Raw genomic sequence first — 18,946 nt, forward strand, 5'->3', positions numbered from 1 at the left:
ATCGGTTGATAGTTAACTCTGCTTGCTGGAACTGTTTCCTGAAACTGCACTGCTTGAAGTTACCAGGAACCTGCTTTCATCAATCAAACAATTGTTGAACTGTATCGATGATTAATAGACCTGCCCTTAATCAAACCCTGAATGGTTTCTATTGTTAAAACATTATGAATTGATCATTAGTACACGTAGCCCCTCTCCCATTTACTGCATGTATCCCATTTTCAATAAAAAGGCACGGTGATTCCTAGCAGTTGTCACTCCTCAGAGAGCGATCTTAGAGGAGTGTCCGGCTTAGGACGTGCATGAAAAAGCACGAGGCCTTTGTCTTTCTTTCCCTCCAGCGTCGCCTCCGTTGAGCAAACCCACCCCCGCCGAGGCTGGTCCCCGGCACAGCGACATAGCCATTACGCTAACTGCTGGTCCCAGTCCCAGTGTATCTTGCTGCTAGAAAACAAACATGGGGAACTCAGGAGGAACAGGACTGTCTCATGTATAGCAAAACTCAAGGCTCACGAGAGGACATACCAGTGTTTTTACAAGTCTTATTATCTGGTTACTTCTTTATATAAAAAAGGAAAGAAGAAAGAAACTGAGAGATAGTACATATCCTAGGCAACCAGAGCAAATTGAATAATGAAAGAATATTATTCAATTCAATTCTCTACCAAGAAGCATGCTTAGGCATTTTCACTATGTTCCAGTACTTCAAAATAAAATGAAATAAAATAAAATAAATTCATGTGTAGCACCCCTCAATAGACAATTTTTCCTTAATGAAAGGAGATGAATCCCCTTGTACCCTGAGTGCACAGACACAGAATCACACACAATCCTACATTTGTACATAGGCCAGCCAAAATGCATTGCTGGTGTTAACCCACTGGACAAAGGAGTGGTGATGTATACCCACAATGCATTGCAGGCTATTTCAACAAAGGAATACAAAAATAAGGTCGCCATTTTCTTCCATGTTTTGTGTTCTCAGTTTCCATTCCCTATCCTCGGTCTTTGTGTTGGGAACTTTAACCACGCAAAGAGAAGCATTTTCCTGATCTAAACCTACATATCTAGTATTTCTGTAGTCAGTGATGAGGTGAGAGTACAGAACATTCTTTATCTCTTGGCCAACATTGACTCATCACTGGTTATGTACACAGAACTCAAGAATTCACCTCAGATGAGCACCAGACATTTCTGTGGCAGAGAAAAAAAAAATTCTGATGCTTATGTATTTTTTTTACAGAAGCAGGGAAATAAAATTCTCCATTCTAGAAAATCCTATTCCTTTTCTAAGTCAATATGATGCCCAGAGTAATTCCTGCTTATGTCTGATGGACCTAAATTAGACGATGCTGGGCTGATGACATCTGTGAGAAAACAATTGAAATCAATGCCCATTGTTTTCTTTTACAATTCTATAACAAAACGTGTTAGATTACAAGAAGGAAGGGAGAGGGAATGACTATTCAGCTAAGCGATGTTATGAAAAAGTGAAGTCAGACATCTTTAGGTACCGAGAAGGGATGAAAGGACTGAATTAATTTATGGAGGGGGTATAATTCCTTCTAATTCTACTTGGCTAACTTTCTTTTTGAGTTATCTTTGGCAAATGATTTGCCTCCATTTCTATGGTTTGTAAAATGTGGAAATCATATCTCTTTTACATCAGACGTATGTTTTGAAGAGCAAATAAAACTGCATATGCTAAAAACACTGAAGTGCTAAACGAATTTAGATAACATATTATAAACACCATAGTCTTTTTTGGTTGTACATATTTTTTTCCATCTTTCTCTGTAGTCTGTAAACTCTGTGAGAATAAGGAATGATTTATCTTGTTACTTACTAGGTGTCTCCATATGGTACCTGACTGTAACACATTCAATAATAAGTATTTGTGGGAACCAGCAGTTAGCGTAATGGCTATGTCGCTGGACTCCCACGTAGTCGACCGCGGTTCGTGTCCCGGACCCGGTGGCTTAAAACTCACGTCGGGCGCGTGTGCGTGCGTGCCCAAGATCCCGAGAGGAGAATGGAGGAGAAGGGATTGCGGCGTGACCATCCCCCCTGGGGGGTGATTTCTCGCTTTCTGTCTCTATGTCTCTCTCTGTCTGTCTGGCAAGCGCACGCGCCCTACAGTGAAAATCTCTCAAAAAAAATAAAATAAAATAATAAGTATTTGTTAAGTGGATAGGAGATATGGGGGGGGGGGATCAAATGGATTTTAAATTGGAGCAAGAGCTGATCCTTCTCACATTAATAAGACATTAAAACTTGGGATTAGCAGATAGCATACTGGACTCCCACATAGTTGACCACAGTTCAAGTCCCGGACCTAGTGGCTTAAAACTCACATCAGATGCATATGTGTGCAAGCCCAAAATCCCAAGAGCAGAACGGAGGAAAAAGGTTGTGGCATGGCTATCTTCCCTGGGGTGGGGGTGGGGGGTGATTTTTTGCTTTCTGTCTCTCTTCTCTCTAGTGAGCGTGCATACCCTATAGCAAAAATATCTCAAAAAAAAATACGAAAAAAAAAAATAAGGTGGCTAGATTCCATATGACCATAATTGCAGTTCAAGTCCCAGACCTGAATCTTAAAAAATATACCTGATACATATGCATGTATGCCCAAAATCCCAAGAGGAGAACGGAAGAGAAAGGATTACAGCATGATCACCCTCCATAGGGAGTGATTTTTCTCACTCTCCCCTCACCGCTCCCTTCCATCTCTGTCGGGTGAGTGTGCATGCCCTGCAGAAAAATGAAAAGCAAAACCTCAACGGGAAGTGAGTTTGTAAAGGGAGGTGACTGCCCTTCAGTAAATTTGGAAATGGAATCAGACACAGAGAAATACTGAGAACAACAACAAAAAAATTATCATGACAAGTAATTTGCCTCTTAGCTGCTTTCAAAAAATTGAAAGCTATTTCATAGGTGAAAAATAATTAATATATATACCTTTTAATTTTCCAGTGTGTGAGTGCACTTACCAGAGAGACAGAGAGAGAGAGAGATAAAGTACCTCCCATGGGGACTGGTCATGCCACAAGTCATTTCCCTCCATTTCTCCTCCATTTAGGATTTTGGGCATGCACACACATCCAGAGCCTTTCTCAAACCACTGGGTCCAGAACTGAAACCGCAGTCAGTCATGGGGGAGCCCATCCTTTTAACCACGTACCACAGGCTGGCCTGGTAGTCTTTACACTGATTTCAGCCTCAGAAGCATGCTCTCACATTGCTTTAAGTGGAAGTTCAAAGCCTTTTGAGAAAGGAACAACTTTATTTAACCTCCACCCTGAAAATTTTATTTAACCTTCACACCATTTGGCTCTGGGTAATGGTGTTAGCCACCAACTTTGCCCTGAGTGTGCATTTCTTGTCTCTTCTGTCCTGTTCCTCACACCCTCAATCATAATGTTCTTAAAAAGACTTCTTTTTCTTGAGCATTTCTAACCCTCAATTCTTAGCCAACCAGAAAATGACCAGATATTCTTAACACTCTTATTAAAAAGTCATAGCGATGGGCCAGCAGGTGGTGTGGTGCTTAAGGCTCTAGACTCCCATAGGGTTGACCATGGTTCAAGTTCTGGACCTGTGGCTTGCTTTCTCACTTTCCCTCTCTTTCTCTCCAACTCTCTTTGGTGAGCATATGTGCCCTATAGCAAAATTTTAAAATGATAATAATAATAATAAATAATAAAATTAAATTTAAAAACATTTAAAGATCATAGTGACATTTCAGAATTTTTTATTTTAGGTCTCTGGGTTATCATGTAATCAATATTTATCATAAAGAAATTTCAAACATTTGATAAAGCTTTTGAGAATGGCATTTTTCTTGTTCCAGCTATCTACTGAGAACATAAATCTTTTGGAGAGGTTGAAGAGACAGAGATTTGGTGTCTTTCCCTGTTTCTTCCCCAACCTTCCTGTCATCCTCCCTTTCTCTCTCCTTCTCCCCAACCCTCAGACTTGCTGGTCATCTGAGCCTTACATTTCTGCTGCCTTGAAACCTTGAGAATCTGGTAGTGAGCAACAGTCTTCAATCTTTATCTTTTAATTATTTTTTAAACTTTGTTTGTTTGTTTTCGTTTTTGTGATAATAGTTCCAGGACATTGACATTAGGTGCAGATTTGAGTGGAGTAAATAATTGTATATTCATCAAGCACCATCCTGCCTCAAGGTTGTTGCCCTTACTTTGTCCCTTTGCTGCAACACTCTTATCGTGAGTATCTACAGGTTAGTTCCCTCACCCCTCAGGTCTGTCTGCAAATATCCCCTCAGCAGTGAGGCTCATGAAAAGTATATACTCTGACAAAACTATGCATGCATGAGTTTCAAAATTGTTTTGTACCAAGATAAACTTGGGTTAACTTGTTATAATGTGTCTGAACAAGATCTATTATAGTTTGAGGCACTAAGAAAGATAAGATATCAGCTTGAGAAGAGCCTCTGTCAGAAGCTCTTCATGAATTCTGCTAAAATAGAAGCAAGAACAAGCACCGAATTTTCGTTGAAGATTGTGAGAAAGAACAGTGAAATCACTGATGTTTTATGCACGTTTACAGGGACAATGCCTTCCAAAAATTGGCAGTTTACAAATAACTTATTTTAAGAAAGGATGAGACTGTGTTGAAGATAAAATCCATGGTGACAAACTATCTACATCAGTTTACGAGGAAAAAACTGAAACTTATTTGAGCCCTAATTAAAGAGGACTGATGATTAACAATAGAAACAATAACCAACACCATACACATTTCAGTTCATTCAACTGAAACAATTCTGATTAATAAATTCAAGTGGAGCAAACTTCCTGCTTGATGGATGACAAAACTGTTGCTCCCAGATCAGTTGCAGACAAGAGCAGTTTCCAAGGGATGTTTAAACAAATGGGAACAAGATCCTGAAGCATGTCTTAGAAGAATTAAAACTGAAGATGAAACATGGCTTTATCAGTACAATCCTGAAGACAAAGCACAAAGCAGCATCCATCTAGAGGTGGCAGTGGTTCAGTGGAAGCAAAAGTAGACCAGTCAAGAACAAAGGTCCTGGCAACAATTTTTTATGAATGCTCAAGACATGTTGTTGCTGACTTTGTGCAGGACCGCAGAACAATAACAGCTGCTTATTTATGATAAGAGTCTTTTGAGAAAATCAGCTGAAACTTTAGCAGAATACCAGGAAAGCTTCACTTGAGAGTCCTACCCACAATCGTGCTCCTGCTTGTTCTTCTCATCAAACAAGGACATTTTGTAAGCGCATCAATGGGAAATCATTAGGCATCCACCTGAGAGTTCTGCTTTGATGCCTTCTGACTTCTTTTTGTTTCCTAATCTAAAAAATATTAATAACTTTAAAGGGCACCCATTTTTTTTTTCAAATAATGATGTAAAAAAGACTGCATTGACAGTGACCAGCATGGTGGTTAAGGCTCTGGACACTCCCACAAGGCCAACCGTGGCGTGAGTCATAAACTTGGAAGATTGCTTTCTCACTTTCTCTCTCTCTCTCTTTCTCTCTCTCTCTCTCTCTCGTTGTGAGTGTGTGTCTCTCTCTCTCTGGTCAAATTAAAATAATGAATGACTAAATAAAATTAAACAAAAAATGTAAAAAGAATTAAAAACAAAAAGACTGCATTGACAAGGTTAAATTCCCAGGACCCTCAGTTCTTTAAAGATGAACTCAGTGGCTGGTATTAAGTCTCACAAAAAGACTTGAACTTGATAAAGTGTATTTTGGGAAATAAAGGTTTATATTTTAATCTTTTAATGCCATTTCTAGAAACTTTTTGAAGTTCCTTTATACAAATGTCACATTAATTTCCCTTCTGGTTTATTTACTTGTCTGTTTAATTTATTATTATTTCTTTATTATTATTATTATTACTCTTATTATTATTATGAAGAGTTAAGAATAGATAAATGAGCTCTATCATAATAAAATAATTGTTTGATCCTGGCACAATGCCTTTGCACTTTTTAAACACAAACAAAACAAATTTGAGAAATAAGCCTCATCAGTTAAGAACAGTTACTTTATGGGAAGAGGGTTGAAATTACAGAAAAATTTCATATTCTAGGTAATATATTTTAATAAGGTTTAAATTTTATAAAATTAAATAGTACTATTTTATAATTTAAAAGATAAAGGTAATGAAATTCAAAAATAGAATGGTACTAAAAATAGGATTTTTTTTTGAGATACCAATAAAACTGGACTACCTGAAATTTCCAAGTACACTTGCATTTTGGAGGATAGTAGCTTGGGTAATATGGACTTGAAATTTTCCCTTCGAAGCCAGTGATTTCTTTGACCAACACTGTGTTTTCACACTCTGTAAAAGATACCCAGTAACAACAATGATTCACAAATGTGATATTATGGAGCAAATATACTGCATGCGTTTCTTTAGTTTTGAATTTTGCATACTTTCTTGATGAACAAGCTCATATATTTTTTAATTCTATATTTTTTAAAAGAAAAAAATAGCATCCTACAGATGTAAAGCAAAGATATTTGCTCTTAAGTTCTATAGTTGTTCTCGAATTCCGTACTTTGACTATAGATCTGGAGGAATCTTTAAAAATATAGCTCAAAGAGTTAGAAAGCAGCTCACGGTAAAACACATATTCTGCAAGGCAGACCCACATGAGAAGGTTGCCATTTTGCATCCAGAGACCTCCCTGACCACATGGGTGTGCACAGGCCCGAGATCCAGGCTGGCTAAAGCTAGGGATGGATCTTGTATCGATACCCTGTCCAGAGTATTGTCTTTTGGTCTCTCTCTCTCTATCTCTCTCTATATATCTTTCATAGAATAAGTAAATAAACTTAAATTTTATACACACACACACACACGAACTCAGAGACAAAGCAGCAGTTGAACAGCAATCCCTCCTCAGAGGCCTGAGTTCCATGCCACAGACCCGCCCCAGCTCTAATCCACAGTCCTAGCAGTGAGAGTTTCTCCCTACACATGTGAACTCGTGAGCCCGTACAGTTCTTTTTTGTCTTTTGAGTTTCCTAATTAACATCTTTATACTAAGTACACTGCTTTCTTTTAAAATTAAGTTTATTCTGTTAAAGTAATTAACATGACTTTTGTCTCTCCTGATTGGACCCTGAGTCAGGGTCCCTGACTAACATCTCAGATTATGACACAGCCTCAGGAAAGAGTATCATCAAGACTTGATGTCATCACAAGTACTTCTAAAAGTGATGCTTTAATGAGAAAGACTTACTTTGCTCTGGAATGACCTCGAAATATGCCCGGATTCCTGACAACCGCCGTATATGAGGAGATTTAAATGTCACCAACATAAGATTATTTGTAGAAACAAATGACATGAATGTTCTTGTGGGTTCACAAACTCTGAAAACAAATAATAGAACAAAAGCACATGACTAATAGGCTATGTGAAGCATAGGCCACCATCCAACACTAATTCCCAGAGCCATCTATCTAACTCTTGTGAATCAAGGCTGACTCTGGGAAGGTTTCAGGTTCACATCCAGAGCCCTCCCTGAGCACACCCAGCAAACACGGGCCCGTGGTCCAGGGCTGGCCTAAGCCGGGAACGGATTGCAGTACCAAGGTCCTGCTGGAGGCACTGCTTCTCTGCCTCTCAATCGTAAAAGAAAGAAATACACTTTACAAAATAAAGAAATTAAAGTTAATCAATGTTATGCTTCAGATACATTGATGAAAGTTCTTGATTTTTTTTTTTTTTTTTGTGGAGAGGTTTTCACTATAGGGCGCGTGCACTTGCCAGACAGACAGAGAGAGACATAGAGACCGAAAGCAAGAAATCATCCCCTAGGGGGGATGGTCACGCCGCAATCCCTTCTCCTCTATTCTCCTCTCGGGATCTTGGGCACGCACGTACACGCGCCCAGCGTGAGTTTTAAGCCACCAGGTCCAGAACGCGAACCGTGGTCGACTACATGGGAGTCCAGCGACATAGCCATTACGCTAACTGCTGGTTACCGAAAGTTCTTGAATTTTGAGTCATGTTTGATGCAAGTGAAAAGCAAACATTAAGTCTTATGGGCACGGGCAAGGGTACTAAGGTATGCAAGGTACTAAACAGGGCCTGAGTCAGGCTTTGACCCAGGAGTGTACAGAAAAATGGGAGGTTGTTTTTGTTTTGTTTTGTTTTTGTTCGTTTGTTTGTTTTTAAATAATTATCTTATTTAACTTTATTATTATTATTTTTTATTTATCCAGGGAGAGACAGAGAAAGTGAAAATGAGGAAGTAAGCTTCCAGGTCCAGAACTTGAACCAGGTGGCCATGTGGGAGTCCAGCCCCCTTAATCACCACACCACCTGCCGGCCCCATGCAAAAATGGTTTTTAAGATGTGTAAGGGGAACCACGATACAGGATAGAGACATGGTGAAAAACATTGTCACCTGCCATTAAAGTTTGCACAAGAGATTGCCTTCAAAGTTTTTATGCTTGAAAGTTAGTGTTGGGAGGTGGTGAGGCCTGGTGAGTGGTAATAGTTTCATGGTGATTGCACCATGGAGACCACACTCTTGTCGATTAATCGATGATACCTCTCAAGAGCTAGTGAGTTCTAGATCTCATGATAAGGAGTTAGGTATCACAAAAGCAGGTTGCTGTCAAAGAGAGAGTTGTCTGCAACTTGCTCTCTCTCTGCACGTGCCTGCCATTGTCGATAATTCTATCAGCCATGCTGCAGGGCCATGCCTTTGGGCTTTCCAGTCACCAGAATTATGGTAACATTTTGCCAATGAACCTGTATTCTCTTAAATTCACTCAAGCTCCTATATGTCTATTAACAGCACAATAGTGGACTAAGACCACCACCACTGAGAATGCCTGCTTAATACCTGTACAAGATGGTGCTCCGGATCGGCAAGAGGGAGTCATAAATGGTCAGGGAGTCGGTGACACAGTTGTCAGCTTCAATTTGGACGGACTCAATTGAGAGACGAATCAGATAGCCCACTATGGCTACCAGCTTCAAATGGCACACCAGCCTTCCTGAGGTTGCAGAGATCTCCAAAGGGTAGCGGAGAGACAGATGGTCTGCATAGAAGTACTGAGAGCAGCCTTGGTCTGTGAAGATAGGACTTTACTTTTTTCTTTCTTTGGTTTTTTGAAATAACTTTTCTAAAAATCTTTAAAATAGAATGAAGAGCCAAAGAGACAATGTGCTGCTGTCTTTCCCATTCACTCCCTTCTCTTCTGGTAATAGCACCTAGATTTCGCTTTGAAAAACTCTCTCCTCTTCAACTATATAATGTGGTTGAGGTTAAATGCACTCATTGTTCCAGAGGTGGGCACATGACCCAAACTGGCCAATCGGAGTCAAAGAAGTTGGTTTAAGAACAAGCATGTAAGCCAACCCGGATGAGGAGATTCAGTCCCAGGACTTCTGCGAGAACTGACCAGAAACATGAAGGGGAAATTGTTCCATTGTGTTTAATAAAATCATCAGTTATGAGCTTGGCTCTGCTGGTGGCTACTTTTACAACCACAACAGAAGACACATGATAATGAAGCTTCACTAAGAAGGCAAAAATGCAGGCCTGATGATATTTTATTTTGGGATCTGGAACCAACCATGACTGAAGCCAGCAGGCTCCATATATATCCCAGTCACACGAGCCAGGCAAGTTTCTTCTGTGTCTAAGCCAGTTTGAATTATTCCTCTCACTCGCAACAAAAAGAGCACTAACAAATTCTATCATTAGAAAAGGAAAGTTATAGCCCCGAAGGATGCTATTTCAGAGGATGTAAGAGGGAAACACATGAAAGAAATTACCAGCTCCTATGGTTGAAGAGTAATCTGACCGAAGTCCAGCTGCATTTAAAAAACACACAGAAAAAAAGATGTTAATTCTTGCATTTCATTTTGTTAGAATTTTGTTTAGTAAAAACTATTTTCAGTCCTTCTGGAAAAGCAGTCCAAAAACCTTGTGTTTGCCTTAAAAAAAAATCCAGTGAGTGTGGAGGAGGTTGTTTAGGTATTTAGAGATCAAATAAGACCACTGCGAGTTGATATTGTTGAAGATGTGTAAACTATATATGAGAGTTCGTTATACTATTTTCCCTTTTGCATCCTTGAAATCATCCACAGTTACAAGTTTAAATATGTTATATGTATAAAAAGCAACCAAACAAATACAATTAGTCCTATATCTGAAATAGTAAATGTAGTAGGAATTTTCCCCAGAGATATTTCATTTATTAAACAAATATTCATTAATATTTTATTCACTAAACAAATACAATGTACATGCAATATACACCCCCCCACACACACACATATGTATAATTTAAATCAAAAGGGAAAATGGCACACATTTTATGTTACACAATAATTAAATCATCTCACTATCAGGCCTGCCCTATAGCCACTTGGTTAGGAGAGCCGGGTTCCACATGGCTGACCGTAGCTTCAATCCTAGCCTCTATGGCTTGAAAAACATGCCAGGTGCATGTCATGTGTACCCAAAATCTTGACAGGATGGAGAAATGGAAGAGAAAGGATGGTAGCATGACCATGGCCCACTGTGGTATGACTTTTCCCTCCCTTGTCTTTCTCTGGTGACTGCACATAACCTCTGGCAATTAAAAAGTAAATAAATAAACAATTTCAGTGTCAAGACAAATGATGAAATTACATTTTGATGGGTCTGGGGAGCTAGTCATTTTGGAGTACAGACCAATTGTAAGGACAAGGGAAAAGACAAGATAAATCTAAGCAAAATTCTCCCTTCTTCAGAATGTGTTTCTCTGGGACTTGGTTTGCAGATACATGAGATGAATAGATGTAGAGTATAGTGCACTTTAATACATTCAGCTTCATATATTAATATGTTCTGTCTCCAATTTTATTGTTCAATCACTCTATGAGGGGATTTTAAAAAGATTATAAAAAATTGAATTAAAGTATGAGTTTATTGAACCAGTAGATGGCATGGAGGACAAATTGGCTGGACTCCACATGGTAGACTATGCAATTCAAAACCTGGATGTTGTGGCTGGAAAATCACACTGAACTTGTGTGCATGCATGCATGCCCAAAGTCCTGAGAGGAGAATGGAAGAGAAAGGATTGCAGTTTGACCATCTTGACCATTCTTCTTGGGAATGATTTCTCTCTCTCTCTTTTCTGTCAAAAAAATAAAATCTTAAAAAATGTAAAAAAAATAATGAGTTTGTTTTGGTGTAAAAAATTTTGAAAGCCATGTATAGTTCTTCTCATAATATGCATTTTAATGAACTTTTGAAGACCCCTGGAATACTCAACTCTGTTGGGTTTTTTGGTTTGTTTGTTCTAATTATTAATAGCTACAGAATCCTGCTTAATTCTAAGAAGCAGACATTAATAACACTTTCTGGCAGTCTGCTTTGGATACTGGGGCATTTGTATACAACATTTTGCATTTTCCTTTATCAATATAGATCAATATCGTCAGCTACTCCTATGCCACTGAGACTGGGGAAGAAAATACTTCATTACAATGTTGACTATAATCAGGCTACATGTTAGGAGTGCCGTAGGAAGCAATTCTTAAAGGAGAATTACCCAGTAATCACCATTTAGTACTACAGAGTCCATGTCCACAGCCAGACCCTGCAAGCTCCCCACAGAGGTTCGGTTTACAATGCTTGTCTGGATGGAGTCCTTCAAGATGGCCGCCACACAGTCCTCACAGAAGATGTGGCCCTTGGCATGTGGCATGACAAATACAATCCAAAAGTGGACAAGGAGGCCACCTTTGTTGTTGCTGCTATAGTGAAAAAAAAAAAAAGAGATGTTCAGGATATTTCTTAGGACATAGACTTTCATAGGGAGGCAGCGACTCACTGGACAGATTCCAGATAAGACACTGAGCTCGTCACTCAGCTGAACCTAACTCCTTTCTCGAGGCAGTCATCAACTACTGTTGTGGAAATTGGAAAGGGGAAACACAATGATAGGTGTATTCTGATTATTGTGCTGGGTTCAAATCTAGTACCTTTACTTTATTACCGCATCTCATGGAAAACATGCTATTTCTATGGATATTTATTAGTATTCACTGTCATTCAGAGTACATCATAATGTTCAAAACTTTTCCATGTCCAGGGCCTGTGCTAAATCTGTTTCATCTCCTTTATGAAGAAAGTCCTACTATTATTGCAGTTTTACAAATGAGGAAACTGAGGCCAAATATACTCCAAGTCCCCACATAGTAACAGATCCAGAAATCAAGACCAATCTGGTTTTCAGTCTGATCCCAGAGCTTAAGCTTCTCACTGCACAAATATTGCCATGTTTTATGAAAGAAACGTACAATGTGGCTTTCTGTATAAAATAACTGAGGAAATGGAAGGCTAAGGAAAGTATATATGTTGCTTCACTCCAAGATTTCTCAGTGTCTTTAATATACTAAAGTGGATTGTGAATCTCTGCAGAAACGTGGGAGGTAGAGGCGGACAGAATATAGCATGCAGCACAAGTTTTCCTAAAAATTATTTGACCATGAAATCCTTTTTTTCCTCAGGTGACCTCTAGTGGCCAGTTTTTCACTGACCATACTTTGGGAAATAGTTGTCTGTACTTTTTTTTTTTTTGTCTCTACCTTCCACTCACTGTTTATGGCCATTTTACTCAGGGACACTGATCTAAAGTTCCAGGATTTCAGTTATGGGGAAAGGGCAGCACACAAAGAGCGAAAATCTGAGCATGACCACAGGACAGAGGTAGGCCGCTGGTTTTGCTCCCAGGGCCCTAACCCGCAATCACCCCCAAGAAGTTACTTAAGAATGAGAGTCTCGGCCCCTCCAGAACTTTAGTGGGACAAGGGACATGTATTACCTGACATCCGCAACCACAGACTGCTTATAAAATTTGGAGAAGGCAGATGTTGTATAAACCAGGTTTACCTGCAAAAGAATTGTGGTGCCTTAAAGGTCTTGTGCATTTGTTTTTCTTCCACAGTACTTGGCACGTTGTAAGGCCAAGCTCTGGCAGCCAGCAGGAAGAAAGGCAAGCCTCAAACCAAAGCCCCTTAACTCCAAACCCAGATATTATTTCTTGAATTCAAATACGCTCTTAACTTTCCGCAACAATTTTGGCTACTTGTTTTAGTGATGCCAGCTATGACATTCTCCTTAGTAACCACATTTATCGCTCACTTTAAAAATGCTTACCTCCATATTATACACCCTACAATGATTAATTTTCTCCACCATTAACAAGTTCACCCCATTTAAGCACATTTCATGGTATTTGACTCAACCTCAGAGCCGGCCAACATTTCCTATATTAACCACTAGGGGGCAAGTGGTGCCCACGGCCAGGTCCCCCATCGCCTTGGGAACTCCAGCGAAGCAGGGCCCAGACCTTATGAAAGCTCCTTCATTGGCTCTCAAAGGAGAGCTCTATCAATTAATTTACCTTCTTTGCTTTCAGTTAGCATTTTTAAAACCAAACACACATTCTTCTCTCAACTTTTCCCCTGTATTCTCCTTCCTACATAATTGCAAAAACACTCAATTGCCCAGGATAAAAATATATAAAAATAAAGCAAAATTGTAAAACTTAGAAATTATACAGTGTCAATTTAAAAAAGAAGACTAGGCAAAGCAAATGATTTTATTTGGGGCAGGGTTAGGATGATTGCCTGGACATCGCAAAATGCAAGTGTCCTGATGATTTTAAAGGCAAAGGCCATGCCTGGGAGGGGAGGAGGAACAGGGAGTCTCGTGCAGCAGAGACCGGCTAAATTCTATAAGGAAAGCAGGATAGCTTCATGATCATGGAGACCCTTGGCTTAGGGTTAAGCTAAGTATGGAGACTGTGAGTCTGGATGGTAAAGGAGGAATGAATTAGGGCAACAAGGATATGCATTTTTTAAAAGTTCGATGAGAGAAGGTAGCTTTTAGGTTCACATCCCTAAGAGAACCGCAAGGTGTGCAAACGTTTTATTTCCTTATGGCACTGACTTAGGTTCCCTGTGATCTCCTGTTTTTAAGAACTGGTTTTTTGGGGGAATCTACCAGCTTCCTTAGAGCTTCGTTTTGATGATATGAATTCTAGCATGACTGACTCATGGTGTAGCCTGTTGGATCGTAAAGGAGAAGCTTAGCATGAAACAATAATTTCCTAGAGTTTTTATTTAACAATAGTACAGTGGAAAAAAAAAAAGAAAAGAAAACCTGTGGAGTTAAATTCACTAACATACATAGAATAAGTTTAATAAGTATACTTAAGCTTCCATTTTTTTTCCTTTTTTTTAATCCATAAAGTAGTGATCAAAATGCCTACCTCCTTGGGATAATTTGAGGAGTAATTGGGATACACACACACACACACACACAAACACACACACACACACACACGCACGTTTAGTAAATACCCAGCATACAGAAGACATTCAGTAAATCAGAGCCACTCTAACCACTCTCTCCTTGAACCCCCTGCTGTCTCTCTCACAGACCTTCCTCACTCTACATTACACACTGTCTGTCGCAACCCCCTTCATGACTGTGGAAATTGACAGAAACTTTCTAGTTGATGCTATGTGCCAAGATCCATGAATAGACATTTTTCTACTTAACCAAGTAATTATCCTTTTAGGAAATCACCTTGGGAAGTAATCAGAGAGACACACAATTGATGTGGCAGTCTTATTATCACAGTATCTATAGTAGCAAAAATTGGAAACTTAACATCCAATAAAAAGGGATTTGCTAACACTGAAGCTATTAAAACTTAGGTTTTTTTAAGACTACTTATATAAAACATTTAATATAATACTGAAAGAAAAAAATGCAGAATAGAAAACTGAGTATCTACTAGTATTCCAAAATTGCACTATCCCTTATGCTCACGTGGACCAGAATATTAAGGGCATTTATCTCCAGTGATATTAATGTTGATTTCAATGTTCTTTTTTACACTTCTCTTAATTTTACAAAATTTTACAGTATGCTTGTTCTATAATAAGAAAAGTGAAAATCTGCTTATAAACAAAGTGAAGATATGACCAATGAATTGAGCTTGAAATAAAAATACATGGGTTACATGCAACTTCAGAATTGGAAAGCATTTTAAAAATCCCCTGACCTAAAGCCAGCTGGTGTAGTGGTAGTTTAGGCAGCTGGATCCCACATGGCTGACTGTGTGGTTCGAGTCCCGAGCCCAGTGGCTTGAAAACCATGCCAGCATGTGTGCATCAGTGCCTGAATCCCGAAAGGAGAAATGGAGAAGGCATTGTAGTATGGCCATTTGGGGGCGCTTTCTCTCTCTCTCTCTCATTCTGATGAGCACAATTAACCTTTGGCAAATTTTTTAAAAATGTTTTTCTTGCCCCACCCTCCACTCCACTCTTCCAGGCTCACCCTAGCCTGCCATCACTCACCACTTGCTGCACAGTCCGCGTCACTGAAAGAAATTCCCTGGATTCCTTCTGTCGGTATTCTGGAAGAAACTCAATGTTGGTAATGCGAAACATTCCAACGAAGTAAAAAGCATCTTTGCTCTCTGTCTTACCTGTAAAATAAAAAGAAGGCAATTAGGAGGCTCTCATCTGTGTAGCAGCAAGACCTTGTCTGATCTCTGTCAGTTTCAGGCTCCTGAAATGATTTTATTACTTTACGGTCCACACACTATGATGTTCTGAATGTAGTTAAGAATGTCTTTCTACCAATAACAAATAACCACATCTGACAGAATACAGATGTTTCTTGGCTTATGATGTGGTTACATCCTGATAAACTCACCATAAAGCTGAAATTTCCTAAGTTAAAAAATGCATTTAATACGCCTAACATTGTAACCTAGACTAGCCTCATTTAAACTTGCTCAGAACACTTACATTAGCCTACAGTTAGGCAAAATCATCTAACACAAAGCCTACTTTGTAATATTGAATAGCCTGTGTAGTTTATTGAGGGGCGAACTGAAAGTGAACAACAACGGTTGTATGGGTATTCTAAGTTCAATTTCTACTGAATGCATATGACTAGCTATCTTTACGCAAAATGGGGGGTGCACCAATTCGAGTAGAATGAAAATCCAAAGTGTACACTGAATTAAAAAGAAGGTGCAGGCTCAGTTACTGTGGTATACACTGCCAGGACACCTTGCTCTGCATGCTGGGACCATCTGGGAGGTAAAGTGTGGGGGAGGTGGCATAGTGGCATGCTCCTATAATCCTTTCCAGAAGGCTGAGGCAGGAAGATTGTGACACAGAGAAGCCTTATCTTAATTTCCTAATACTACAAATAAATAAATAAATACAGAAAAGATGGTGTAACCTGTTTGAGTGACAGGAAGCAGCTTCCCTTGTATGAAACATTTGGGGTCACGTTAGTCCTGAGCAGTGCAGTGTAGCTGTGGAGAGGGTGGAGGGCATGGAGAGAGCATAGGATGAAGGGCAAGAGGACTCAACTCTTGTTAGACTAGTTGAGGCTAGTCTGGGTCAATTCTTGTCCTAGACTGGTTCTTCCAGGTTTTGTGACCTTGGACAGATGGCCTTGCCTCACTAGGTGTCCTATATAAAACATTGGTTGTTTTTGTTTTTCTGAGAGAATTATTTATATTTTCTTTTTAAAAAATTGAATGCAAGCTATGACTTCTTTCTCAAAATTCACACATACTTCTCCTATCGGTAGGCAAAATCATCTAACACAAAGCCTACTTTGTAATATTGAATAGCCTGTGTAGTTTATTGAGGGGCGAACTGAAAGTGAACAACAACGGTTGTATGGGTATTCTAAGTTCAATTTCTACTGAATGCATATGACTAGCTATCTTTACGCAAAATGGGGGGTGCACCAATTCGAGTAGAATGAAAATCCAAAGTGTACACTGAATTAAAAAGAAGGTGCAGGCTCAGTTACTGTGGTATACACTGCCAGGACACCTTGCTCTGCATGCTGGGACCATCTGGGAGGTAAAGTGTGGGGGAGGTGGCATAGTGGCATGCTCCTATAATCCTTTCCAGAAGGCTGAGGCAGGAAGATTGTGACACAGAGAAGCCTTATCTTAATTTCCTAATACTACAAATAAATAAATAAATACAGAAAAGATGGTGTAACCTGTTTGAGTGACAGGAAGCAGCTTCCCTTGTATGAAACATTTGGGGTCACGTTAGTCCTGAGCAGTGCAGTGTAGCTGTGGAGAGGGTGGAGGGCATGGAGAGAGCATAGGATGAAGGGCAAGAGGACTCAACTCTTGTTAGACTAGTTGAGGCTAGTCTGGGTCAATTCTTGTCCTAGACTGGTTCTTCCAGGTTTTGTGACCTTGGACAGATGGCCTTGCCTCACTAGGTGTCCTATATAAAACATTGGTTGTTTTTGTTTTTCTGAGAGAATTATTTATATTTTCTTTTTAAAAAATTGAATGCAAGCTATGACTTCTTTCTCAAAATTCACACATACTTCTCCTATCGGTAAGCACTCAAGAGTCAGGGGATGGCAATGCAAAGCAGATTGCTATAGCACTAAATGAGATTACATTTACCTAACTCTTCAGCTTAACCAAATATATAAGACCCTCCATAAGCTTCTTGGCTAGTTGTTCACATCATTTCCCAAGGCCATCTTTCACACCCAAATTCCACTTATTAAAACTAACCCGTTTTCTATTAAATAATGTTATTTGTTCATACCAATTTTCCTTCACTTATACTAAGTTATGTCTATTAAATCTCTTTCTCTGGTTTTACACAGTCAATAAGCTACAAGGATATTCCAAGATTGTGTACAATGATGCTGGGGGAATGCAAATGTACAAGTTGAGGCACCGCAGACAAAGGATAGGAAATAGTTGATTAGCTCTTGGTGGGGTCTATGTGTGCTTTATGTGTGTGTCTTCATTGCTCATTGACTTCCAACTATTCTACAAGCTCCTTAGGGACAGAGGTCATGCCATTCACCATTCTGTCCACCATGCCTACCACAGGCCCAACACAAGGTGGACACTCCAGAATGTGTCGAATGTATTTTCAGGAACCAGTTAATAAAACGTTCTCTGGACTTCATGCCTGGGCAGATTGGATGTATCTCTTCTGTGAGGGCAAAATAATCACGTAAATAGAAAAATCAATCATGCATTCCCACTAGCACTGAACTTTTTTGAAAATAGAATTTTTTGAAAATGGAAAATGCACCGGTAATCTTTTTGAAGGTAAGAGATGCATCTCCATATAGCTGATTCCCTACATTTTGCTAAACAAATTATATGTGTATATGCAAGTGACATGAACTGTTCAAGACAATATTCATTCATGTTTGGTGCTTAAATCTTGCTTTCCAGAAAGATTTTGATATCCTTCAGAGTACATGTAAGTAAACTGTTTCTCTACTCATATACTTTCTACACCAAATGTGTAGATCTTTTTTCTTCCCACACAAAGCAATTCTCCCTTTCTCTGCAGACACCAACTGTGTGTCCAAGAGTTCAATTCAATGCTCATACTAGCTACTCAGAGTTAGTGTCAGACCTCACAGGTTAAGAGCTCAGTCTCACAAGACCGTCCTCGCTTTAGATGCCAATCGCAAGCAGGCCATCAGCTACATGCTGCTGTCGAACTTGTCTCAAGTTGGGGGCTTCCCATCTCTCTCAGGTTTGATCATTTGCCATAAGGGCTCCAGAAATAGGGGAAACATTTTCCTTACTAGTCCCAGTCTATCATAAAAGGCATTAAAAAGAATGCAAATCGCCAGATGAAGAGGTACACAGGGCATGGTTCAGGGGATCCTGAGTGTAGGAATTTCTGTCTTTGCAGAGTTGGGCATCCACTCTCTCAGAATGTGGGTATGTTCAGTAGCCCAGAAGCTCTCTAAACCCTGTTTAGGGTTTTCATAGAGGTTCCATTATCTAGGTATGCAGCCATGATGAGGCCATTGGCTATTAGCAATTGAGCTCAATCTCCAGCCCCTTTCCCTTCCTCAGAGGTTGATTTCCCT

General features: G+C 39.5%; 1 protein-coding gene across 2 annotated transcripts in view; it reads right to left on the bottom strand.

The window, feature by feature from the left end:
* The window catches only part of TMPRSS7 (transmembrane serine protease 7), a 49,046-nt gene that overhangs the window by 27,275 nt on the left and 2,825 nt on the right, over positions 1–18,946 (bottom strand). Inside the window, exons 3-9 of one of the 2 annotated variants that reach the window (XM_006155140.1) lie at positions 15,394–15,524; positions 12,846–12,913; positions 11,582–11,775; positions 9,802–9,840; positions 8,864–9,092; positions 7,249–7,379; positions 6,229–6,341 (exon numbers count right to left, since the gene is read on the bottom strand). In XM_006155140.1, coding sequence (XP_006155202.1) covers positions 6,229–6,341; positions 7,249–7,379; positions 8,864–9,092; positions 9,802–9,840; positions 11,582–11,775; positions 12,846–12,913; positions 15,394–15,524 — 905 coding nt within the window. Of the gene's footprint in view, positions 1–6,228; positions 6,342–7,248; positions 7,380–8,863; positions 9,093–9,801; positions 9,841–11,581; positions 11,776–12,845; positions 12,914–15,393; positions 15,525–18,946 lie in introns of those variants that run through there. The other variant, XM_006155141.1, reaches the window with a different exon arrangement.

Source organism: Tupaia chinensis, unplaced genomic scaffold (genome assembly GCF_000334495.1).
Source record: "Tupaia chinensis unplaced genomic scaffold, TupChi_1.0 Scaffold000437_1, whole genome shotgun sequence".
NCBI lineage: Eukaryota > Metazoa > Chordata > Mammalia > Scandentia > Tupaiidae > Tupaia > Tupaia belangeri.